This window comes from Rattus norvegicus, chromosome 18, assembly GCF_021556685.1.
Source record: "Rattus norvegicus strain SHRSP/BbbUtx chromosome 18, alternate assembly SHRSP_T2T, whole genome shotgun sequence".
Lineage (NCBI taxonomy): Eukaryota > Metazoa > Chordata > Mammalia > Rodentia > Muridae > Rattus > Rattus norvegicus.
Genome location: NC_141551.1, coordinates 35,330,796 through 35,358,655, shown reverse-complemented (window position 1 = coordinate 35,358,655; position 27,860 = coordinate 35,330,796). Strand labels below are relative to the sequence as shown.

Below are 27,860 nucleotides of genomic sequence, written 5' to 3'. Positions count from 1 at the left end.
TAGCCATTTTGATTTGCACATACTATTACATTTATGGAAATTAATTCACTTTAAGATATCAGGTCAAATTTTCTTGGTTATCCAAGAATGTATTTAAATAATGGAAGTCTTAAATTTTTATATTGTTAAATGTATCAATCTTTTTCTTTGGCCCTTCTGAGTTTGTCTTATTTCAAAGTTACTTTTAAGAGCATTCCCTTATATTTTAAATTAAAAACTTTTTTTAAATATAGAGAAGTGCCTATAAATAATCATTTTAAAAGGAATTCACTTTCCTGGTTGGGAGGATATAAGAATGTCACCATGTATTTGTGGAGGTCAGAGGTCAGTGTGCTGGCGTCAGCTCTATCCTGCCAGTGGGTGGGTCCAGGGTATTGAAGTCAAGCTCCTTTATCTGCTGAGTCATCTCAGTGGCTCATTTTAGCTTTTGATATGAATTTGTAACATAAATGGTTTAGTTTTATAAAATCTTTTTACGTGGCATAAACATAATGTGCAACTTGGGTTGTATACTCTAAGACACAGAACCTGTCACAAACCCTTGCACGTGGATCCCAATGTCATGTCATAGCTGATGCTCTGACATCCTTTGGATAACTCTCTGCTTCAAATGATTCTTCTCAATTGTGCTTATGTGGGTAACTTTTTGGTAAATGTTTATCTATAAAGTACAGTACTAAATTCTCATAGTCCTTAGTCCCAGTTACCAGCAAATTAAGTCGGCAAAAGTCTGGTTCATTTCAAGAGCACCAAAATAAGACACGTTTCTCAGAGAATAGAAAACTGAAATGAAAGTCCTGCCAGTCTTTTTTTTCTGTTCATTTTTTTTTTCTACAAGCTTTCTACTCACATGTGGTGTTAGCTAGGTCTGTGCTTGCTAAAGACAAAGTCAATTCAATATGGAATCATAATTGCTCAGCTGCTCATGTCATCTCTCCAGCCTGTGAATTCCTTTATTTTATTTCCAAGGGAAGCAAGAGGCCAAAGTGTGGTAGAGGTTGGCAAATACAGTGCTTACTAAATTTTGCTTAGGCTCAACGAAGAGGCAGTTATTACTGGCAGCAGCTTTGGGCCCTGCACTAGGCCCTGAGAAGGGTGTCTACCTATTGGATCTTTCCATCTAATGCGATGAGGAAGTCATTAATCATAGTCACTATCCAGCCTCATGTAAAGGATACCATCACTATTCTAAGCATGTGCCATAATTATCCCAATGTTCGTTCTGCCACTTCAACAGAACAGCACTACTATAATTGCCATTCGCTTTTAAAGATGGGCCAATTGCAGCAGAGGAATTAAGTCATTTTCCCCAGGCCAGAGTGGCAGAGTACTAGAGTGAGAATTCAAGTGGACTCCACAGCTACCCTGCAGCCCCATTCTCTGCTGCCTTCCACCAAGTATGTATCTATCTCTCTTTTGCATATGAAATTGAATAGACTGTAGAGTGTGCCAAGGCCTGACTTCCCACCGTTTATATATGTTATTACTTTTCTTGAGTAAGTATTTGTAATTTTAATGGGTGCCATCATGGAAGCCAAGTTGCACAAACTACTTTTAGTCACTCAGGACTGTCAATCATTCCATTCCACCTCCCTAGCCCTGGTCTAGATGTTAGATGGTAACTCAAGTCATTCTATTCTCTATCCTTGCACTAGGTTTCTGGACGGACATGTATCTTTTTTTCCCTCACTGTCATTGATAGTCAGAAAATAAAAACAGCTGGCTATACAGGAGAAAAGAAACCCTCAGTTCAACAAAACAAAACCAGTATGCAGCATGTATTAGAATTATAGCACAGAGACATGTAATCCCATAGCATTGAAATGCTGAGCTTCATATTTAGAAAAGTCAGATTTTGATTTCTATTCAGGTACCTCCACTATTTTTTCACTAATTCTAATTTTATTTTTGTATTTGTTTTGTTCATATGAGTCTCATGCAACATAAGCTGGCATCAAACTTTATGTAGTCTTGAATCCAGTTCTTTCCAAGTACTGGGGTTGCAGAATTTGCCACACCTGGCCAAATGTTAACTTTTATAATTAAGACTATGATTCAAAGTAACACTGATATGATTGTTCTAGAAAGGTCAGAGTGAAGCAAAGAAGTTGAGCTTCTCCAGGGAAATCCACTGAAGTACCCTCAAGGAGTTGCTCTAAGTGTCTAGGTCCTTCTTACAGCCTTGGCTTGGTTTATTGCTGTGCTACTTTAACAAAATTTCTGAGACTGGAGATGTATTAAGGGGGAAAAAACTCAGAGTTTGATGCAACTCACTGTTCAGAGGCTAGGACGCTTGAGAGCAAGTTCCTGGCACATAGATAGGCTTCCACTGCATTAGAACATGGCAGACAGAATCACATGGTGAGATGAAGCATCTGTGCCAGCTCACATTACCCCCTCTCCTTGAGCATATCTCTCTTACTGTGTAAGCATGTCTTCTCTTCATTTTCTTATAAAGCCACCAGTGTTGTCAGCTTGATGACCTTATCCAACCCCAAATATATCCTAAAAGCTCCATTCCAAATACTATCAACATGCTAATCTTGGTATTTGGTTTCTAACACATGAAAACTAGGGACACACTTAAAGCACAGCAATTGAAGTATCAGAGTCCCAGGCAAAAGGATGCAAATTTGCTGTGTCCCTGTTTCTACAGAGACATGAACAGACATTTGTTGAATCTCAACAAGGACACAGATGACAACCAAAGAAACAATCCTAGGCAAGTCTAGCTTAGTGAGCCAATGAATAGATTGGGGTATGTCAAGAAGCAGCTGCCACTCAAAGAAAGTGTGTCATTGTGGGCATGGGCCTTAAGACACTCATCCTAACTCCCTGAGAGCCAGCCTTCTGTTTGCCTTCAGAACAAGACATAAAAATCTCAGCTCCTCCTACCACCATGCCTGTCTGGACACTGCCATGCTCCCGTCTTGATAATGGACTGAGCCTCTACATCTATAAGCTAGCCCCAGTTAAGTGTTGCCCTTCTAACAGTTTCCTTGATCATGATGTCTCTTCTTAGGAATGAAACCCTAACTAAAGCAACACCCAAAAAATGGAATCCCCCAATATTGCAGCTCAGACTTCAGTCCAACTTTGTATGGCTCCAAGTTCCATGATTTCAACATTACAATGAGCCTGAGAACCAGAATACTTTAGCACTGCTATGGAACTCTGAATTTGGATTTGGGCTATGCTACCATTTTGAGTTAACAATTTTAAGCACAGTGGTTAATTTCTCTACATTTCACTTTTTTTCCTCTGTAAGATTCTGATCACACATAGTCCGGCTTCTAAAATTATTATAAAGCCAAGGTAACTTAAGCTATAGTAATGATGTAAACCAAGTGGTTTTTAGCAGAGTAGGATCTCACTATAAGAATTGTTACTACAACCACTGGAGAATTTGACAAAGTACATTTAGTACAAAGAATATAGGCTGAGTAATTTGAAAAACACACTTAACAGACACTTGTTAACTAAGATTGAGGAATGAAGTGCCAGTACCAAGATACTCGGATGTCTTTCGAAGAAAATATAAAATTTTTTTGTTGTTTATCATTTTCTAGCACATCATTGTTAGGATGTACTGTGTACATCCTAAGAGGTCACACCAACAACCTATTGTTAAAAGACCTCTTGGGAACAGCAGGATGTTTCAATACGTAAATGTACGTGGCCCCAAGCCTAACAACCTGAGTTCAATCTGTAGGATCCAGATGATGGAAGGAGAGAATCCACTTCTGGAGGTTGTCCTCTGACCTTCCTGTGACACAAATGCAATGCATGCATGAGCGTGCACGCACGCACACACACACACACACACACACACACACAGAGAGAGAGAGAGAGAGAGAGAGAGAGAGAGAGAGAATAGAATGTGTGTTAGGATGTCTTCATGGAGTAGATAGTAATGGAAGTCTCCACGTGGATGCTTTTCTAATACTATTGCCAGTTCAGATTTCTTTGCACATACTGGATTTCTATTTTCAAACCTTAATCTTTGCATTATTTCCCAAATGAGGCAGAGTGCTGAGAGACGCCATTTTTTTCTCCATCTACTTCATAAACACCAAGTCTCCTAAGTGAGGACCTGGGTAGAAGCTCTACAGCAACTGAGGATAATTAAGAGGAGAGTCAGAGGATATTTCCTTTGTCGGAGCTGTGTGATCGTTGAACAGGAGTTAAGTGTATTTCACTATGGCAACAGAAAGGCACCAAAATTAAATCACAGCCTGCCAAACCGAGATAGAATCAGCCCCTGCTCTAACCCTGTTTGCTTGTAAGAGTGGATACTGCATGGTTGGCCAAGGAAAGAAGAAAAGGGCCAGAGAGATTTGAGATAGCACTTAAGAAAATAATTCTTTATGTCCATTGTACAGCTCTGCGTGAATCTGATGAGTATCTCATCTGCTGTGTGGTCTCTCAAATGGAATCACTTAGCCAGAAGTGCTTGCTTACTGCCTTTTAGGACAGTCACAGTAAGACAGGAAAGAAGCTGAAATCACGCCCCCAGAAGCCACAGCTGTGCTGGAGAGTCAAATCAGCAAACCTTCAGTGAGCATCTGGGTGCTTGGGGCTCTGTAAGTACTGATAGGGAAAGGAAAGGCAAGATGGACTCAGCCATGTCCTCAGGAAACCTGTGTTCCCCAAGGGGAAGGAGACTGAGACACACAAGAGCAGATTTAGCAGTCTAAAAACCCCTTGTTGGTTTTCATGATTTTATTTTTCTATAGCACATGTGTCATTGAAATTAACTAAGTTTTCTGGAAGGGAAAGATGGATGATTGATAGATAGGCAGAAAGACATATGATAGATGGAAAAATAGATAAATAAATGGATGGCAATGGATAGATAGATAGATAGATAGATAGATAGATAGATAGATAGATAGATAGAGAGGAGAAAATGATGACAGGGCAATATAGTTAACAAATGATAGGTTGATAGGTAATATGAAGAAAGATGATAGTGTGCTAGTTATCATTAAATGTCAACTTGCCATAGCTTAGAATCACCAGAAACTAGTTTTAACTGAGTAACTGTCTTTTTCAAAGCATATCTGCTAGGGACTATTCTCATGGATAATTGATGTAGGAGCGCTCAGCCCATTGTCAGGGGTTCTAGTCCCTGGACAGAGGTACTGAGCTGTCTAAGCATGGTACTGAAGCATGAGCCTGTGAGCGAGGCAGCAAGCAGCATTCCTTCATGGTTTCTACTTTAAATCATGCCTTGCCTTCCTTCAATGAGGGACTATATTACCTATAAACTAAACTAAGCCCTTTCCTTCTCTAGAGTGCTTTTGTGTTATAGCAAAAAAAGTGAAACTAGATAGATGATAGACAGGCAGACAGATGGACAGATGGATGGATGGGCAGACAGATGGACAGATCAAAAACAGCGAGTGTATAGCAGCAGTTTGCTATCTGTTCAGTTTGAATGGTATTGTGGGCCTTCAGCAATGGAAGAGAAGACTAAAACATGGCTGTTGTATTTCTTAGCTTTTAATGAGGATTGAATGCTTTGATAAAAGATAAAAAATGATTTGATTCAGCAAGGGTTGCATTGGCTTCTACAGTCCCCACTTACAAGATACTGTAAAATACATCTGGATTCAACTTATTGTTCACACTAAAGGTTATTTCTTATTTAAAATGTTTTAGTTATAAAAATACAATACAGTAGAAACCAAAATAAATAAATAAATTAATTAATTAAACTACCTAAAAGCAACTATCACTCAGGTTTGTTTTGATCTATTTCTTTCAAAATCCTTTATTTTTAAATTTTTATAATCAGTTGTGCTTATAGAGAGCTTAAATAATCAAATATTTCTAGATTTTTTTTTATGAAAAGTGTGAGTCATGTTACCCATTGTTCTCCAAGTCTTTCCCACACAGAAGCAGCTATTCTACATGGGTAGTTCCCATCCTATCTTAAAACAGTGTATCTTTTCAGTGTTACTCATTAGTTATTGGATGTCAAAGACAGTGGGTGGAGATAACCTCATTCGCTTACTCTTTTGGTTTTAAACCCAGCATGCTCCCGTCTTTCCACCATGATTATATCTGCCCTTCTCATTTCAGCTACATCATAATCCTTACTTCCTTTCTTCCTAGTGGAGTCCTAAAGGCATGCCACATCAGTGTCATGCAGTATACCAGGATTCCCCTGTTGTTGTGATCCCTGGTTGTGATGGATGGTGTCACCACTGCATGCTTGTCATTTTCTCTGGGGGACTAATTGTCTTGTCCACACATGTCTTTACTTGCCTATGTGTTTTTATTCCTCTTTTCATTTCTAAACTTAGTTGTCTAATCTCTTTGTTTGAGTTCAGGGACATCAGTCATAATGACATCTTTATAGAAGTTCCCCAAGAGTCCTCTGACCTGTTCCAGTCAGCTCATTTCCTTTTCTGGGCAGGAGTCCTCCTGAGCTGTCTGTCCTTCACCTGTACTCTAGGGCTGTCCTGCTTTTTGAATAAACATACCCCACAGCATCTTTATAAGAAAAATACAACCGAATACAGATATAATTTTAAAATACTGTGAAGACTCACATTACTTGCTCACTGGTAATTTGCCTCTGTGTTGAATGTCACTATTAGAAATGGCCTTTTTCCCCTCAGAACTCGGAAGCACCTCCCTCCCTCTTTGCCAACTTTTAATGTTTCACTAAGAAGTCTGTCACTGTTTTCATGCCTACTTCATTGGACCAAAATTTTCTTCTCCAGAACCTAACCATATATTTATGTTGACTATTTCCAAATGTCATGATGACAGAGGATGTGACACCAATTCCAGCATCATTCTTGTCGATTACAGTGTTGGTTCCCCTTCATCTCTACCTTTGTCCCTTGCTGGACCTTGCAGCTGCTATTGTTCCCTATCATTTTGAACTTTTCTCTTGCTCTATACCCCAGGTTGGCTTTGAACTCAGGATCCTCCTGTCATAGCCCTTCATGTTCTGGGATTACAGACATATACATCATTTCCTCAGCTCATATGGTTTAGAAACTACAATTCTTATTACCCTGCCCTTAAATGTTCTTAGATTTCCTTTTTATCTCCTATCTCTGTTTTCTTGTTTTAACAAACTTCCATAAATTTATCTCCTTAATCATCTTTGAAATTTTTTTTACTTATGCTTAAAGATGTTTTCTTAAAACTAATTTTTGCTTTCTGGCTATTACTCTACCCCCTTTCCTCCCTGTTGCTTTTAGGTTTTTTTCCGTCTCACAATATAGTTTCCCTAAGTTGTTTCTCCTCTTTCTCCATGCAAATCTACTTGGGATTCGACAAGTCAAGCCATGTCAGAACCTTTTACAAGTGTCTGAAATCCTCATATTTAAATGCGTATCCTTAGTGTCCTGTCAGGCCATTCTAAGCATGTGGATCTTGTGTGGAGTAAGTGTCTCCTTAACTTCTATGTAGAGGTGCCTAGGATACGGACTTACCAAAACTCTCCAAAAATACTCTGGGAGATGCTAAGGCTGAGTGGCCACTTTGAGTAGTGGGGAGATGGTGGGAAGAGAGGAATGTGGAGACATCCCTCTGCCCAGGCCCTCGACTCCTGTAGCCATCCCCAATCTTTTCATTAAGGACACTTCCTTTATAGAGGAAAACCCACACAGCAGCATGGACAATCACTTTTTTTCTGTTTTTGCTTGTTTGCCTATTTGTTTTTGCTATAGTTTTGTTTCTTTTTCCCTGGCAGGGTATTAGAAGTAAATAAATTTCTGAACTGATAAACAAGTGCTCTCAACTTTAGATCTTCCATTTCATCTCTGCCTCTAGTGGCTCCTGGCACTGCTTTTCCTAATGGCTGGGAACTTTAGTTGGTGAATCTGCTCGGCACCAGGCTCTCTCTATTTAAAACTTGGTTCTTCTGACTGCATCCTGTCTGCTTTCTAGTTTCTAGTCTAATTGTAAAATCTCCTCTGCCCTGGTTTTCAGGCTTCTGGGCCAAGATCTTAAACCAGGTGATGTTAGAGAAAATGTCAGGCAGGGTATGGTCGTGAATAATGGCAATCCAAAAATTTAGAAGAGTGAGCCATGAGATTGTGTCTTTAAAGCTAGCCTGGGCTACATAAGGAGACTCCCCCATTAGAGAGATGGGGAGAGAGAAAGAGAGAGAGAGAGAGAGAGAGAGAGAGAGAGAGAGAGAGAGGCAGAGAGGCAGAGAGAGAGACAGAGAGAGACAGAGAGAGACAGAGAGAGACAGAGACAGAGACAGAGAGAATGAATGAATGAATGAATGAATGAATGAAAATACAAGAATATATTCTGTTCACACTCTCCAGAAGGTGTTTTCTGACACTATGCCATGGATTTATAATACTTATCTTATAAAAAGTGATAAGGAGTAAGTGAAATGATACATAGTAAATATATATAGAGATTATAGCAAATACCTAATAAACAAGAGCTAATTTTGTTTTTGAAAGAATTATATATAAGAATAAGAGTTAACCATTTATTTAGCATTCTCTGTTTTTGTGACTTTGGTTAGTGGATCTTTGGAAATCATTTTAGAGTCATCTCACTGAATCAAGGAAGCGAAGCAGATGATAATGGCTTTCTTATTTAATGCCCAAGATTATTTTATGAGCCAAATTGGTAAAGAAAGGATGAGCAAATGTGAGGTGCACGACTTGGAGGCCAACAGTAGAGAGTGAACATTTCACTTCTACCTCTTTCTCATTGGCTGTGTACATGTTCTTCTCTCAGTGTTTCAGTCCCCCGTTTTGTACATTAGTGCAGATGATCATTTTCTCATAATGACTACTATGATTAAGAAGAGACTGCTTGAAAAGATACCTATATTATGAGATCTGCTTTTATAACCTCTGATCACTCTGATGGCAATCTCTCTCGCCAAGTTAGCCCCAAATTGTCTAGATTGAAGGTCCCCTATCCAACTTCTCTCCTAAGAGAACCATGAACTTCTGCATGTGAATGCAAACTCATTCTTAAATTTGGCAGAAACACATGGATGCCTTTGATGAGACCAGGAACTTTTTTCTCCAGATTAAAATAAGAAAGAAGAGAATTCACAGAACAAACTTAGCTTTGTATAACTTACTGAGTTCCTTGAAAAAAATTATGGATTCTGTACAAAGAATCAGATCTTCTGCAAAAGGATGATACTCTTCTCTAAGACAGAATCCTAAGGTAAAACAGTAAACATAGGCCTGCTGCAAAGCTAATGACAATTTAAACTACTGCCACATTGGAACCTTTAGTTTATGGGAAAATGTGCTAGCCATTTTACCTTATTTTATTTAATCTACATCGATCTTTACTCAGAGAAATCAGATAAAAGACAGTGGGTAACGTATTAGAGCTTGTGAGAGTTTGAAATTTATAATCAAACCAAGAATGTCTACTATAATTGGAGTTTCTCCTACAGAGTTATGTTCTAACACATGACACATGAATAATATGAACTTATTTGGCAATGATTTTGATAACAAATATACTTAGTTCAATTTAGATGGTGTCAGATAGCATCCTTCCTTGTAGAGACAAAATTCCATAGGTATAGACATAGTGTGAAGATAGTTGTGTAAAGACACAGACATATTTGAAGTTACCCTGCCTCAAGACACAGAATCCTGGGCTACCAGACTTTTGGTGAGTGTGGGCGACACAAAACCAGAGAATGGGAAAGGGAGTTTGACCTTGATATATCTTGATTTCACATCTCTGTCTTACATGGTCCTGAGACAATGGATTTCTCTTCTTATAAAGCAACAGCTCTGTGATGCAGCAGGGTTAAGAAAGTTTATGTGAAGAGTGTCTCCAAAATCCAAGCTCTTCACTTTAGATAAGAGCACATACTTCTGTAACTATCTCAAAATACAAGTAGAATGCCAAATGCTCTGTGGCAGCAAGATGTTGGCTAATAATAATTCCTAGAGCACACAGAACAGATGGACTTATATATTTACTATTAGAAATCATTAAGGAGCTACTCAGCCAATCTAAGATATTGATGGGAGCACCCTCTAGAATTCCAAGGGATGTCACTGGTGCCAATACTAGCTCAAAGAGGAGAATGTGTTTCTATTATGTACTGTTTCTCTCAGAATCTACTGACTACTGAAGTTCCACATGTATGACACATGCTGGATGAAATTAATATGACATATCCATGTTAATATCTGGCCTTTAGGGCACCATATAAGTAAACAAATGTCATGAGGTCCAGGCTGCAGATTCAGGCATGGTCCTTACTCCAGCTATTAGCTCACTACAGAGTTTTTTTTTTTTTCATGGACAATATCTTGAAGGGATACAAGCATCGTTTCTCATCCTTATTTATATATTTATATTAACATGTAGTCCCCAGGTTAATTGCCTTGCAAAGCTGAATTTTAAGAGTTTTCTTTGAGCAACATTGCTCCTAGAAATATAGGCCAAAGTTTAAGAACAGAAACTCAAAGGAATACTTGTCTACTAATATCTACAGCAGCATGTTCTCAATAGTTCAAATAAATAGTCCAAGAGTCTACAGCACAGAAAAGTAATAAAGATGAGTAATATCGCTGTAGAACACAATACTATTAATAACTAAAAATAATGAGATTCTGATGCATATTGAAGTAATGAACCTGAGTAAAGTGAAAGAAGCTAGACAAAAAGGGACAATCTTAAAGGGTTCACCTTATACAAAGTGCTTAGAATACCCTCGTTCATGGAGACAAGAGCTAGGAAGAGTTACTAGGGGCAGAAGGCAGAAGGACCTGAGTTGTTTAATGGACATCCTGTTTCTCATTAGAAAAAAAAGAATGTTCTAGAGATGAATGAATGGTGGTAGCAGTTCTGTCACGGTGCTTAATGCTTCTGAATTGTACACTTATACTGTTTAAAATGCTCAATTAAATATAATCTATATTTTCTACTATAAATGCTAAAATAACTCACTTTTCAACAAATGGTTTAAAAGCATCCATAAATTTTTAAAAGCTTCTTAATTGTATTTACTAAAATGCAAGCTGTATTTATTTTTAAATATTGTATACATTTATAATTAATCCTATTTAAGTAAGCCAACCAAACTTCTTTAAATACTGTTGTATTATATGTAAATTATTTTAATTCTCAACCATAGAGGATATTCACTCTTTCCTTCTGCAATAATTTTTTCAAAATTAAGGATTTATTAAATTATAGCATTTCAATGTAAAAGATATTTGTTTTTAGCACCTACATTTAAAACTATGCATATTTTAGGTATATTGAAGTATATTTATATTGTAGAATTTCATAGCCACTAAATTATAGTTTCAACAGCTCAAATTTTAAGTAGTTGCAATAGATTACACACAATATTCGTGGAAGTGGGATTCTTGAAGTATACATTATCACCCCAAACATATCATATGCCTGTTATAAATGTATCTGGTCTTGACAATGACTTGAATGCACTGATTTATTCAATAAGGCAGAGACATTATTCAAAGCTGTATACAATAGAAGGAATTCCCAGAGTTTAGTGAACTTTACACTTCAGTTAGAAGAGAACACAAGTGAAAAAACAAGTAAATAAAACAATAAGTTAAACAATATCTAGGAGAATCAAGATGAAAAATACTAGGATAAAGAAGAAACTTGTGAAACAAATACCTCAAAAAATTAGCCATGATAGTCTGTAGACCAAAAGTTTTTCTCTGTGTGCCTTTCCCACAATAGTGACTCGAAAAGAATATGCTATCTCCAGTCTTCAGTGAGGTGCATGGGAGAGCAGGAGGGTTAACCGCAGTACACAGGAATTTAAGACTTAAACAGTAATTCCTTTTAATACTGTAATCAGGTATTAAATTTAGAATGGTCATCCTTCTATTTTGTACTCTGGATAGAAAGTGACGTTATCAAAGCAGCATTTCTATTTTATAAAAATAAATACAGGTAATATCACAGGCACCATAAGCGTTTCATTGGTCTAAAGCAGTCTAAAGAAAATGATGGTGAATGAGAATACATGACAATAGCCACTGAAGCAGTGCTTAGACTCAATGTGAGTAAAGAAAGGTAAGTAAACTCCAAGAGTCACTGAATGATTGATTTGAGGGAAGAACCTCCAATCTGCAGTAATCTAGTTCATGAGGTCCAGCTGTGACTTACTGCAGAACTGAAAATGAATACCAATCGGAAATGAAATTACTCACAGCAATGTGTGATCGGGAATCAGAGCAAGGCGAAGAGTGATTGCCCCAAGTCAGTTCATTTCCCTTTGTCAGGCCAGTAGTTGAACCTTCCTGGGCCAGGATCAATCCAGACCATGCGTGTTTATATTGCCTTTCTGATGATAATATACATTACAATTATTTACTGCCTCTATGAATTTATTTCTAATAGATTTTTATGTTTTGTCTATGAACTTTTCTTTTATCTGGATGTAGAAACAGTGCTTGCTGGCTGAGGACGTAAGGTAAAGGAACCCACCAGAAAAGCTGCCATCTTGGAGTGATGAGCCATTACTGTGCCCTTTCTAGGGATGGGTTGCTGTCTCTCACACACCTATCACCTTTAAATCAATACAAAGACTCTTAGTATTGTAGAATCTGGCAGAAGTTTTGGTTCCCAATAAACAGCCAAACCCTATCCCTAACAAGGAAAGTAGAATGGCATGAGCCAAGGTGTCCATTCCCAGGAAAAAAATTGTTATCCCATTCTCTCTTTTTCTTTCCTTCTCTTATACACACAGTTCAAGAATGAACTTGGAAGACCTTACAGAAAATCAAAACCCAAGGGTCATACTCAAAAATAATTATAATATTTTGAGTGGCAGACCACGTGTGACTACCAAGATGCTACATTGTTGAAGCCAGCCCTGGTCCCTAGTCTTTTGATTTAACTCATCCTTCCCTTATATTTCCTCTGAAAAGGTTTCTCTAATCTATCACTATACCCAGCTTTGGCTTTTGGTTCATCCTCTGCTTATTTGTAAATCAAATGCCTTCAAGAAGTCATGTATATTTGCCATATCTACTTCCTTACTTCCCATTCACCCCTAACCATTTGTCAGCTCATGCTTGCACAATCCTATTGCCATGTTCTTATCAAGAACACCAGGTACCTCTTTGTTTCCTTGCCTACAGATATGCCCGCCTGTTCATCCATACAGGGGCATCTCCCTCTTTCTCTGAACATTTTCATTTCTTACATTTTGAGACGAACCTTGTTCATTCTGATCTGCATGTTTCATCTCTTTCCTTAGTGGGATCACTCTTCTCTGCCTGACTTCTCAGCTTAGGACTTCCTCCTTTCCATCCCTGCCCTACCTTAAGACTCATCTGTGTGTGAAGAATAAGTCTCTGTGCCTCTGTTTCTGACCCAGATTTTGCACTCATCACTGGACACAGTTCTAGTCTTCTACTTGGGTCCACTTTGCCTCTGGTTGCTGATAAAACAATGATTAAAATCAGCTTGCACGGGAAGGTTTTTATTTCATCTTCTATTTACAGTCAACTGACAGTAATAGAGAGAAGTCAGAACAGGAGCTTAAGGCAGGAACAGAAACATAGCTGTTTACTGGTTTACTCTTCACAGTGTGCTTACTTAGCCTTCTTTTTGTTTTAAATATATTTACATATGTATATGAGTGCTCTATCTGCATGTACAACATCTGCCCAAGGGTGGCATCACCTACAGTATATTGGACCCTTCCACACTAACCACTGACCAGGAAAATGTCCTTCACAGACTTGCTTATGAAGCCAAGCTGATGAGGTTCTCTCTTCATAAGTGACTCTAGTTTGTGTCAGGTTGAATAAACACTAACCCATATCACTTGACAACACCAGATTCTAAGAGAGCTCATGACCCAGCCTCTGTACGTGCTGAGCTCCTATAAGCCACTCTTCTCAAGCAAAGACCAGGGATACTGAGTCTCTTTTGTCCTGTCCATTTTATTCCACATTCAAAACACCACTGGTTTCTTATTGTTTTGTGTAGAAATGGGTGTTCTTTAAGCTTTCAAAAGTTTCCCTAAATTCCATCTCCAGTCACCATGGTGGTTCGGGCACTTATATAATGACAGTGGTCCTCATAAAACAAATCATTTTATATTATCTCCAAGTCAGTTCCTAATGACTACATAACAGTTATACATAGACTTCTGATATGACTTTGAATTTTATACATTAGAAAACCTCCTATTTTTCTTCCTTTCCCCTTCTCTATATTCTATATACATATATATGCCATATATATGACAATAAAAGAAAACAGCATTGAGTGGCTTTTCTTTATTTACCAAGAAAAATCACTGAAAACTATAATTCTGATAATAATGATGAAAATGAATAATTATTATGTACCTGACACCAGTCAAATGCTTCACACTCCACAAAAACTACACAAAACAAACACTGCTTCCTTTTACATATGAGACAAAACCGGTTAGAGGCAAATCACTTACCTAAGTTTTCACTGCAAAAATATAATTTCTATTTTCACAACCTTCAAATGCTACAAACACAGAAACATGGACCAAAAAGAGAATTAATATTTTAATAGGGTTAGCTTGGTGAGAAATTTACTACCTTATCCTAATTTCCTCGTTTTCCCACAGACAAATGAAATTTGGTCATTTTGGCACTGATCCACAGGAAGCATCTGGGAGCCATGGTTCCCAGACATGGCTTGGTACTAGTTATGGGCAAAGGCAGACTCTCAACTGCATACGACCCACGAGTGAAAAATGACTCCAGCACATCACTGGTCCACCACCATCCCAAACAAAAGTGGCAGCAAATAGTTAAGGCATTGGGAGTCTGGCAAGACCTTTAAAACCATGGTGGAATTTCTCCAGAGAAGTCGCCTCCAGAGTAAATGACAGCTGCTGCGCACAATGTCAGCCCTTTCTTTTATGAAACATGGTGCCCCAGGAAGTCTAAGATTTGCTGTGACCCATCACTGCTGCCAAGACGAAGCAAAGGACACTAAGTGTTTCATGTCCTGCTGCCTGGGCCCCAATTCATAAATTTATTTGGACATCAGAAATACACTGACATTATAGAAGAAACCACAAAATAGGACAGTGAGGCAAAATGAAGAATTAATGTTTTCAACTTTTGGTTGCTGTTCAACTGAATCCACATTCTTAGTAGGAATCAAATCTTCCTTTAGTCATATTTCAAGTGCAATACAGGTTATAATATTTAACTTAAATTATTTATTGGAATTACATACTCTATGTATGTTTGCATGTATGTATACAATATGTCTATGTCTGTCTGCCTATCTATCTTTCTATTCTTCCCAACTAGTACATTATTTTATGGTTCAAAGTAATCCCACTGGATCTCAGGGGTTGACGTAAGTGAGAGCTAGTAAAGATTGGACTAGCAAAGAACAGATAAGGCTTTTTTTGCTGCATCACTTAAATCCAGGGGATTTGCTTGTGAATCCAGAAAGGTTCCCAGGGTGCCTACTAAATGTAACGGACCAAACTTAGCCCATCATCAATTTTCATACATTTCATGAACTAATAATAATCACTTTCGCATTTAATTGACTAGAAAAAAATCAAAGAACAACATCTGATGAGAACTGAGAATATCTGGGAACTCAAATATCACTGTTTAAAAAGTTTTATTGATCGGGAGCTCTGTTTGTCACACAATGGATTAAGGAAAGAATTGACAGGCAGTTATGGAGGCTGTCCATATTGCCTACGGATCATAAAATATTTACTATCTGGTCATTACATAGAACCTTCCAACCCTTGTGCTAAATTAGTCTCACAAACAAATTTAAGAACATAAAAATATGGACTCCTCAAATAGGAAACAAGCTTAATTGTATTTATTTTACTGTGAACATGCCTCCAGGGAGGAGTCAATAATAGTTTTAAAAGGAAAACTAAAGTCTGTGCTGGGTAGTTACATTCCAAATACATAACCCTGAGTTTCCCAGTCCTCATGTGCTATCTATATTGTGTTCACTGTCATGTCTCATAGAATAGTATTCCAAAGGGTTGGGGATTTAGTTCAGTGGTAGAGCGCTTGCCTAGCAAGCGCAAGGCAGTGGGGTCGGTTCCCAGCTCTGAAAAAAAAAGAATAGTATTCCATCCCTGGCTTCTTACTGCTTATTTTTCTACATGGCTCAATGGTAGCCTCAAATAGTTACATGGCTATGCACAGTTGATATCACTAAATTAAAGATATCCATAAATTAAAGGCTAATAATAAGTAAAGGCAAGCGAAACAGCAAGGTGTGGCTTTTCAGGATGGTCTTCTTAACACAGTTATTGAAGACCATCTACATACAGGCACAGGCTTACAAATTCAGTTTTTCCACTGACTGAGTTCTGAGGAGAGGACTGGTAACTGAGCCTAACCAGCTCCCACTGCCCTTCTAGCTTTGTGGGAAAAGAAAAAAAAATCACAGAGATCAATAAATATGTGACTAGAGACTGAAAATACTTAAGCAATGATATGTATTAAAAGATAGTCTAGCTACCTAATGAGGGGTTGTATCTATGATGAAGAAGTGGTAACCTGGGGCACCAATCTATTCCTCTCAAAGTGTAACACAATAGGCAACTTCCTCTGCTCACCTTCCTCATGATCAACCAGGCATGTTAACCAACACTACTTAATTATGCATAACTCCTCCAGCACCCCCAACCCCACCTTCTCTCTTCTTATGCCCAGAGCTCACTTTAGTTCCCTAAAAACCAACTTGGCATCAGTGGGCCCCGAACACATCTTGGTTAAATCTCTTTCTAGTTTGCACAGCTAGTCGTCTCTTTGGTCGATATCTTAAGACTGGGCAGTTTTCTGGAATTCCTAGAGCTGAGGCTTTCTCCTCAGTCTTTAGTTAAAGTTTCAAGATGATTGGATGAAAAGGGTTATCAGCAACTACTTCATTTATTCCTAAAAGTATTGTTGATAATAAAATAATCACAAAAATGATTTTAAAAACCCAGCTGTTACTTCAAACAAATACATCCAACATCCCAGAATTAAACCGAGCTCTCCTGTGTTTTCCTCATTAACCTCAATAGACATGAAACATGCTTCAGTAGAGAATGTATGAACAGTACTTAGGGAATAATAATCACTTCATATGCAATATGAAAATCCTGTTATGCATGTACAAATTGTATTAAAAATATTTCACACCAAATCTGTTCCTATTTAACCAAAAGGGGGGAAATGGCATGAAAGGATGCTTTCAAGACAGCCTCTCATTTCCTAAACGGAAACCCACAGACTATTTTGTACAACAAATTATTTAAAGGTTTCCAAAGAAATAATGGTTTAATTTTGAAATATATCCTAACATCTCAAGAAGACTGAGATTTTAGGGGGCTGGGGATTTAGCTCAGTGGTAGAGCGCTTACCTAGGAAGCGCAAGGCCCTGGGTTCGGTCCCCAGCTCCGAAAAAAAAAGAACCAAAAAAAAAAAAAAAAAAAAAGAAGACTGAGATTTTAATATTCTAGGTCATTTCTGAACCTTTGATATAATAATAAGAGTGTGGATTACTAAAGAGGTGCGAACTTCCCATATCTGAATAAATTCTATTGAATGTGTTTCTGATTGCCTGCCACACTCAGGTGCAAAGCCAAAGTGCTAGCTCCAACTTTGAGGTCTGTTTCCTTGGTGTTCTCCCTTTTACTTTTCCAGCCCCTTCTCATGGAGGAGTAATGTACTTTCAAACTAAAAATGTTTCCAAAAGCAGTTGGGCTTAAGGTTATTTATGACAAAGGAATTGACTGAATGCTAGGTACCCAAGATGGCATAAATATTTAAATAAGACAATTCTCATCAGGTAAACGTCATTTAACTGTTCTGATCACTCCAATCTAACATAATAAATATAACAAAGTAATATTGCTCTACTCTGATCTGATCTACCCTCTTGGGTAGAAATATGTACTACATGGGTGTTTAAATACTAAAGTCCTTTCAAGCTGGAAACAGTTCAGTAAACCTCCTCTTTTGTCTGTCTTCTTCTTTTTCTTTTTCTTTTTTTGGATTGAAATCTCTGGCCAGTTTTCTTGGCTCAACATTTTAAAGAACCCCCATTGCCTCTGTCACTGAAGAAGATGTTGGAAACTGGAAACAGCCACATAGCCTGGGAGACAAGTGTTGCCAAATGAAAGAACATTGAGTTTCCACCAAATCCAAAGAAGAATGCAGTGACTGAGGCTTCCCTCTCTGCAAACTCAGGGCATTGATGAACTCTTTAGAGAAACTTTTAACCTAAGGCCAATTTTCCTTAGCTTAGGTACAAAAGACTGCTGTCTCTTGGCCTAACTAAGCCAGCTTTTCACCTCTTTGCTCTCTGCGTATGCCTGGAGACACATTACTACCCATAACCACTGCAAGACACCCTCTTTTTGTTGAATTTATGCAACCTTTCAACTTTTAAAATAATGATTTAAGAAAACAAGCAGAACCAATTAGCAATTCTATCATAACCAAGAAAACCAAAAACCACTGCATTCAGTCAGATGAACTAAAGTAGATTTAACAATATTAACTTTAAAAATAAAGGTGACTCGAATTTATCTGTGTGTGTGAATGACATATTCATTTACATTAATTAACTTTTTCTCAGCATATGTGTATAGTCATTTGGTGTGGGGAAAACATGTCTGCTCATCAAGTCAAGTGACTTTAATAGACACATAGGGATTGAAGGAGAAAAGGAAAGAAGAAAGAAAAAATATCATCTCAAAAAGATAAAAGACAAGACAACTGAGAGACCATGATTGGCTTATATAGATCTCTACAGAACCTATAAAGTCCTATATTCTGTTAATTCAATTCAATTAATAGTGTCATGAGTCAGCCACATTGACTGGCATCTGCCCTCACAGTCTATGTGTTTTGAGAAGCTGAGGTACTTGAAAGCGCCCATGCTGAGGAACTCTGGCACTAACGTAAATCCTACTATTAATTATTATCCATCGGGTGGTTGCTTTACATGGAACCTCTGACTCTTTTACTTGCATTCTTTTACCTAAGTCTCACAGTTACCCAAGAGCGTAAACTAAGCACATAAGATTTGCTTTATAAGAAAAAAAGAACTGGGGCCGGGGACATGGCTCAGTGGTTAAGAGCACTGGCTGCTCTCCAAGAAGACGCAGATTCAATTCCCAGCACATGGCAGCTCACAACTGTTTCTAACTCCAATTCCAGGGGATCTGACACCGCCATCACACAGGTATATATATATATATATATATATATATATATATATATATATATATATATATATATGCAGTCAAATCACCAATGTACATAAAGTAAAATTAAATAAATCTATTTTTAAGAAAAAAGGACTAAATAAGCAAAACTATGCACTTAACTAGCAAATAAATCTTCCAGTTTACATCATCAAAGATCAATCAAAGTAACAAACAGATGATCTTTCAAGGTCAGAGGTCAGATGAGCCACTGCAACATGCTGGTATCAGGATGAACTCTAACAAGGAGAGTTCACCTCAAGAGACCTCTAGCAACAGTTCATCTTATTTCTTAATTATCTTCCTAATGAACAAAGCCATGAGAAATAACTTATAAAACATAGTCTGAGAAAACTATTCAATATTCTTCTCAAATATATACTGGGAATATTAAACCACTTAAAGGAAATGTTAATACTTTTTTCATCACATTAAAGGGTTCTTCTCTGCAGCATTTTTAAGTAATTAAATTGGCTCATTTAGTGCTCTAGATTCTGGCTCAGTTTGATTATTTATACAGAAATATAGATATAAATTGGAATAGATATTAACGTTCTCTGAGTGGCCAGGAATTTTGTTGTTGCTGATACCTATTTGAACAGAAGCTTGAAAGTGGTCATATACAGCCTTAGCTTGTGCTCAGTCCACAGCTGCACAAACAGCCAAATGAAGCTCATAGGAATTACTGAATTGAAAAACAGTGAGATGGCTCAGTGAGGAAAATGCTTACTACACTAGCATGAACATCAAAGTTCAGAGCCCCAGAACCCAAGTAAAAGCTAACTGTGTTTACATCCCAGAACTGGGGTGGGGGAAATTCCGGTGGGGGGATTTCAGCCCTGTAAGTCTAGCAGAAGCATCACAATGTGAACTGCTGACCTCCATACAGGAGTATCTGCAGGCATGCACGCATACACACACACACACACACACACACACACACACACACACACACACACACAGAGAGAGAGAGAGAGAGAGTGACTTTATCAGAGTGCTATGCTTTTCCTTCTCAAAATATAATGATCTTATAAAGGGATAAACTCATATGGAAAGTCATCTTGGATAAACTCACATGCACCAATGACTGTCATGATGCAGGTAAGTGCACACTCCCTAAATTGTTATTCTATATGCTCTAGAGTAGCTTTTCCTTGTGTTTGATCTATTCTTCTGAGGCCTTTATATAAATGGCTCCTTCTAGCCCCAGCTATCACTGTCATTTTGTTCCCAAGCTCACTCAAAGTCTTTTTCTTGATGAGCTTCCCAGGTTTGTGTTCTTGACAGAAGATTGCCTTCAATTTTTAGGTTCCAGCCTCCAAGAGAAAGAACAAAGGCCTGGCTTCCTTCTTCCTCTGTTCTCTGAGCCTAGCAGTGACAGGCTCACAGTCGACCAGTGCTTCTCCATCTTCTTATTGTTGTGACCCTTGAATACATTTCCTCGTGTTGTGGTGACTCCCAACCATAAAAATTATTTTCATTGCTACTTCATAACTGTAATTTTGCTACTTTTGTGAATCATAATGCAAATAATGCATATATCGGACTTGCAAGATGGCGACCCCTGTTAAAGAGTTGTTTGACTCACAAATGAAAACCTCTGCAGTAGACTGGTAACAGCCTATGCAAATGAACTGGGAGCAAATGAACTGGTAACAGCCTATGCAAATGAACTGGGAGCCTAACCCCTCTGGGTAACATGGAGGAATGTTCTGTTTATTTCAGATCTTCCCTTTCTGGAGGCTGCTGTATGTACTTCCAGTGGATTCAGGAAAAGCAAGCCTGCCCGTCTTCCTGCTCTAAGGATGGGAGAGTCCCATAACATTGCTAGTCTCTAGAGCCTTTCTTGAACTTTTTGATAAAACAAAGGAAGACACCGAAAATAGCAATGAAAAGTTTAAGAGCTTCCCAGTTATGTAATTCTTTCTGTCCCTGTGGAATATTTTCTAGAGAAGAGAGTGATGCTGTTCCTATGTTGATGGTAAAAAGCTTGATATTTGAAACAAGGCGTGTGGACCAATCAAATACTCTGCGTGTTAGTGCATCCAAACATTCGATACCAGAATGTGTCCATCAGCCATAGCAAACGACAGTTTCCTATCTGTGACAAACTTAAAATTACCACCCCCTTTTGTAATAAGAACTTGTTTTTAGAAGGTTCATGGCTACCCAAAACAATAAAATGCATTTTGTAGGCTGACTTGGAAGTTGAGTATGTGCATGTGAATCAAAGTGCCAGACCAGATCAGATCCTTAAAGGAATGAGTACATCTTTCTAACTTTTCTTTCTTAACAGGGGGAGGTTAGATATAATTGGGCCATCTGTGTAAGTGTGAAGTCATAGGCATTCCTCTAGAGATGGGAGGAGACAGGGAAAGCAAGGCAGTTGGAGCCCTAGCCTGTGCTTCCAAGACAGCTAGAAAAGGAAGCATACACCCATTTTTTTCATGATCTGTTTCTGTTTTAAAGATCAAACTCACATTCTAACACAATGAACTTGATCCAGAGGTAACTGTGTTATTCAGCCAAAGAATGTGTTTTCAGCTGGAAAGGATCTTCGTGGTTCTCTTACACCTCTTTTCTGAAGTGAAGATTGAAACTTGAAGACTAGACACATTTCTTGAACTGAACAGCTAGCTGACAGTAGAGTCTGTTGAAGGTTCAATAGAATCCTGAAGCTCCACCCTTCTCCCTTCTGGGGCAATTAGAACTCCTTAGAAGTTATTCTGGACTCCCTTCTTGGATGCCTGAAGAACTTACTACTTAGGGTCCAGTGTTCCTTTGTCTAAGACTGCAGCAAACAGCTACCACTCAATCCACTTCAGTAAGATTGCCTAACTTACTACCATGCGAGGGAAACAAGACACAGCAAGCACCAAGACCAATCCCAAATGTGCCACTGCTGGCAACTGATAGGGAGGAAGGAGGACTCATGCCTGTATTCCTTGCCTAAGTAGCCGTTAATGTTCCCCTTTTCCTCAATGAAACTGATTATTCTCACAATGACCCCCAACTGTGAAATGTGTGGGATACAGAAACACGACAGTTGGAAATTTAGAAGGCATCTACTTTTTAAAATTCAATTCTATAGTATGAGGAGCAAGAAAAAGAGAAAGACTTGGAGTGGGAGTAACTTCAACTGCCAAAGGAACAGCAAAGGAAACTCAAATTTAAATATGTACCATATTTTAGCATTTTGTCTAAACTCCACCCTACAGTTACCTGGTAACAGACAGGTGTGCCTGACTCACTATATAAGGGGCTGCTTGTCCCCTCCTCTCTCTCTTGCTCTAACCTTCTTACTCCTCCTGCTCTGTCCTCTTGTCCCTTCCCCCATCTCACTCATTCCCCTCCCCACTCTCTCCTCAGGCCCATGACTAGCCTCTCTATTCCTCAGCTCCCCCTCCCTCTCTCTCTCTCTGTCTCTACTACCCTTTCAACTTCCCTCCCCATGTTCTAAATAAACTCTATTCTATATTATACTGTCATGTAGTTGGTCCCTCAGGGGGAAGGAATGCCTTGGCATGGGCCCACCGAGGCAACCCTTTACCCCATACCTGACTACACATCCACCAAACATATTCCTTTTCTCCTTATCTTTTTATAAACACAACACTATGGACTACAGCACTCTTTGGAGCAGGGAAGCCACTAGTAGTATGGTATGATTATGAAGGTTGTCAAAGGCATCATAAAAAGTAAACAATACATTCTAGATACCGACACACAAGGTCCTTGAACTTCATCCTGCTCTTCACTCTCCCTAGCCTTACATACACTGTTGACCCTCTTTATACTTACTGTGAAGCCATGCATTTACATTTCAACTTCACAAAATTCCATTTTTACATGCCGGTATGACACATTTCTTACCGTCTTCATTTTCATCAAGCACTGGTGCTTTGCTTGAAGTGTTGGCTCCCATGGTCAAGTTTGAACTGACCTGGACACTCTAGTTAAAGTATCCTGGAAGAAGCACTCATCTTTGTTTAATGTAGGCCCCAAAAAATTGGCTGGATACCTATGAGAGAGAGAGAGAGAGAGAGAGAGAGAGAGAGAAGAAGAAGAAGAAGAAGAAGAAGAATCCTTGTAATACAGTATGTGATAGATGACCTGAGTGGAGATTGTAACAAAAACATTTATTTGTATTGCTGTAGAAGAATTGTTTGTCCTTAAGAATTATAATAGAAATGACAGTGGTACATAGGGCAACAGGAGAAGCCACACTGCACAGTGTCATCAAAAGTCAACCTTTACCAACAAAGTAGGAGGAAAGCAAAATACATTCCCAGGTATTAAGAAAACTTTAAAGGTGGGTCAGTTAAGTGATTATAAAAATAAAAATAAAAATAATTTTTGCAAACCTCTATATTTTAAAAAAAATAGGCTAACTTTGTATTTCCATTTCTTTGCTGTGTGACCAAGAACAATCTGAAGTTGCCTTACCTTTCACCTCACCCTGAGAAGCACCATACTGGGTTAGACTTCACTAGCAAGTAGTTGGCTTCCTACAAACACTTTTTCTTCTCCAGAATTTGGAGTTGACAATGGTCTTTACCCACAAAGAGCTCTGTGTAAATAATTCTGTGTAAATATATGGCATATATATTCGTATGCTGATATGTGACCCCTATGTTGTGGCACATGAATATGTACATTATGTGACATTTATAAATTTTGTTTGGGGGCATGTTCTCTTATGTAGCTGAGGCTGGCTTTCAACTCCTGTTTAACTATGTCAGCCTCAATCGTTTAGAGAGTACAGATGCTTCCCATTGTCCCTGGCTTTCGTACATCTGTTACAGAAGGCCAATGTATAGAAACAGGGGCATGGGATTTTTTAGAACTATGAAAACAGTCTGTGTACTGAGTATGCAAACATAGATACATACTTAACATACTACATAAGGTACTTTTATAGTATACATGACCGGCAACTGCTGATCACACTGAAGCTCAAATTATACAACATATCTTAGAGATAAAATCTCCTTTATAGTGTACATCTATTCATTGATTTCTTTAAAAACATGAATGTAAAGACTTGCCATCCTGGCAATATCTGGGTTCCAGTCCTAAAAATTGCATGGTCATGGCCTTGAAAGAGTTACTTAACCTCTAGCCACTAAAATGGAGACAGAACAGTGCCTCCTTCAGGAGTCACAAGCTTGAATGCCTTTAAATGCCAGGAAGCTTGCACAAAAGCCAAACCAGACCAGGTACAGGACATTCGGGCATTATAAGGGCAATGGTGGTGGTGCTGGCTTAATCTAAAATAGCATTTGTGATCAGATGAAGAAACTGTGGCTGTGTGGAAACACTGGCCAGGGATTTTTAGAGCTACAGAAAGAGGGGATGAGCCAGATTTTATAAAAGAACATTTTAAAATTCAGCTCAGCTATACAGCTCAAAAAATATTACACTTGGGAAAAAACATGACTTGTGTATGTAGTAAAGCAATAGAATAAAGTAACTAGCAAAGTACCTGGCATACACAGTATAGAAAGAGCATTTATTTCCACAATTTTGATAGGTGTAATTTTTCCTTAAAATTTATTATTTTTAGCTGTTGGCACTTGTTGACCTTTTGTTTTGTTTTGTTACATTTTCCCCTTGGACTTTGTAAACACAAAAAAAATACTTATTTAGATGCAGAATTAGAGAAAGTATCCAAGAGAGCCTGGTTTATGAATAAGTTATTTTTTTAAAAGAGGCCCTAGGTATAGAAGAAAAACTCACTTTCTCATTAGGAAAAGGTAAGTCAAGCCTTCTGTTGGAAGGAAGATCCATTAAGGAATTGCTACTTTTCCAACTAAATGCCAACTGCTGGCAAAATGCTGTATAGTCTTTAAAAAGAATCATTAAATGGAGAGCAAAGAAAGAGTCAGCAATTAGGAAGTGACCAATTAAATGGACTAGGGTTGGGAAGAGGGTCGGGTGGTGGTAACCGGTGGCTGAGGCAAGCTCAGTGGGATCACTGATGTCCAGCAAAATATTGAGAACTGGTGTCTATGTAAGTTATAAACAAAGCAAAAGGCTTTTAAACAAGAGAATTAAGAAAAAAGTAGGATGCTCATTGCATTTGACAGAGGGTTAAGAAACAGCATGGAGTATCCTCTGTGCTTTATTATTGCCTATAGTCTAGAAAAAAATAGCAATGTCTCTACTACCAACAACATTAGAAAAGGAAAATCGGTCCGATACATAAGGAACAATGGCTTTAAGTTGGGATATAGTCCCTTATGTCCAGTAGCAGTCTGAGCGCATGCTTTCACACCACATAGCAACTCTGCCACTCTTGTATTTTTCTTCACACCTTAAGTTTTTCTCAAGTAGCCCATTTTCTGGCTACACAAGATATTTCAAGCATTGACCTTGCACACTGTCAAATCAGATGGAATAAAAGATGGGAATAGGATCAAGGTTTTCCACATTTCAGACCCTGTGCGATTTTATCGCCTGCATGACCAGCAACTTAACTGGGAGAAAAGTCGACGTGAAGGAGACATGTTGCTTAACATCCTCTTCACCCATGATAGGCACTGTACTTCATCTAGTTTAGAATTTTCTTTCACTCCCCTTGCCCCCCATGTGCCTAACCAAATTAGATGTGTTTCTTTCATGACTAGAAAGAAATAGGCCTTTCTCAGGCAGGAAAATGGTGACTCATTCTTTCCACTCTGTTGAATAGAGAACGGGAGAAATCTAAGACCATTTCCATAAAACTTCTCCCCTTCCTGACCTCGTGTTCCTGAGTCCTCAGCATTAGCTAAGCACCAAGTGCATCAGCCATGCACAGAGAGGGAATCCCTAAGCCCAAAAGAAGATAATTTGTCTGGCAGGAATGGACAAGAGTTCACAATCTACTTTGACCCTGTAATTACCAGATTGTTAAATGTGACCTAATTTTCTAATATGAGCATCTCAAGTGTGGCTTGGAGCCTTGAACTAGTCAGGAGGCTCTGAGCAACTGCCTCCCTCGAGACTCCTAGAGTTGGAGCACACCGGTCTGATGCAAAGATGTTGCAACATCTGACAGCACCATATAGATTTCCTTATTACAATGTGTGCAGTCATAATTATTTTTCTTTGCATTTGAAAAACAACTAAATTGAAAATATTTAGAAACACAAGAAAGAACAAAGCCAGAAAGCATTCACCTTAGCAACATTCTCTGATAACAATTGTTTGACTTTTTCAACTGTTTTTGGCAGTTTCGGGTATTAAACATTCCTGGTAAGTAAACATTTCCAGATTAGCCCTCAAGCCAATTAGATGCTTTTTCCCACCTCCCAAAGACAGCTCATGGAACTGTACACACCTCCACACTTTTCAAACTTGAGAAGTGTTTTAAAATAAGCCATCCAAACCTGACTGAGGTATTGTCTTGCTGCTTAGCGATCCTATATCTGAGGTCTAAGAATGAGCGTGCACACCTTTCACAGCTCCAATCAATGGTTTATAAGTGCCGCTTAGCAATCCACAGAGTAAACACAGCACGTTTACTTTTCTGTGAGAAAAACGTTCAAACTTCTCAAGATTGGGGCAGGGAACCTTGTGGAGACTAAGGCAAACAAGGAAAGCAATGCTAGCTTACTTTGAAGCTGGGTGAAAGGCGTTAGTGGGAAAACTTCCCCTCATTCAATTCAGTCCAGAGAATATTTCTTGAAGTCTTTGGGGTCAAGGTGGTGCGAAAGTGGAGGAGCAGATAGGGGTAATGGCTAGGGTGGGTCCTTTCCTTCATCTAGTTGTGTGAGTCGCCCCAAACGGTTAGCCTCTGTATGCTTACTTATTCCCATCCCTTGAACTTCTCAGCTACTCACCAGTGCCCCTCTTCACACCAGGGGATTTCCTAAGTACAGTCACTACTCACCCAGCCTACATCCTTTCCCCAATGTTTCAACTCACCTCAGGATGATGTTTCCATTCGAGGAGCAGAGGCTGACAGAACTCAGCAGGCCAGGAAAGACAGATACAGAAGACACCTGCGGATCAGGACGCGGTTGAGGGAATGGCCCTGGCAGGACTGCTCGCTGGGCTCAGGCACCTGCCGCTGCAAAGGGGACCCAGCGCAGCCGCGCAGCTCCCCAGCGAGGGGCGGGTCCCGGGATAGGAGGAGAGCGCCGAGAAGTCCGCTAGGGGCGTCCCCAGACGGCGCCCTCCCCCGGAGCGAACTGCCAGTCGCCTGGATGAGCGCCAGTCGCCAGGGGACTGTGCGATTGTGCGTCGTCGCTGGCAGAGGACTGGATGAGCGCCCCAGGAGGGCGAGCTGGAAACAGGAGGGCGTGGCTGGGAGCCCGGCACCCGCTCCATCTCTAGCAGTCTTAAGCTGAGCGTTTCCCAACTTCCCAGACCCGGGGGTGTGAGGTGGGGGAGATCTTTCCCAAAGTAATCCTTTGAGGAGACTCCTTCGACCTTGATCCCTGGTGATGGGGTTCCCTAAGGGGTGGTGGACTTGAAAGTGGCAGGGTACAAGATTAGTAGAAGTAAGGATGGTCATTGCATTGCCCCATTCTACTGCTGATGGAATTGAGGTACAAGACATGGAATGGTTGCCTACTATGGCAGAACCACGCGTTCGTTCGTGAGGAGACTCCTGGCCCCCAGCTTTTCCTCCATCTCTGTACACACACCTGCTGGTGCAAGTTAG

General features: G+C 39.1%; 1 protein-coding gene across 6 annotated transcripts in view; it reads right to left on the bottom strand.

Annotated features, from left to right (window-relative positions):
• The window catches only part of Stk32a (serine/threonine kinase 32A), a 181,149-nt gene extending 153,871 nt beyond the window's left edge, over window positions 1–27,278 (bottom strand). For 3 of the 6 annotated variants that reach the window (XM_087593224.1, XM_087593222.1, XM_087593223.1), the window contains exon 1: window positions 27,119–27,278. Coding sequence is in view for 3 of the 6 variants with exons in the window: in XM_087593221.1 (XP_087449347.1) it covers window positions 23,084–23,135 (52 nt within the window). In the remaining 3 variants the exon portion in view is untranslated. Of the gene's footprint in view, window positions 1–23,083; window positions 23,232–27,118 lie in introns of all 6 variants that reach the window. The other 3 variants (XM_087593221.1, XM_087593220.1, NM_001191894.1) reach the window with 2 other exon arrangements.
• Window positions 27,279–27,860: the final 582 nt, after the last annotated feature.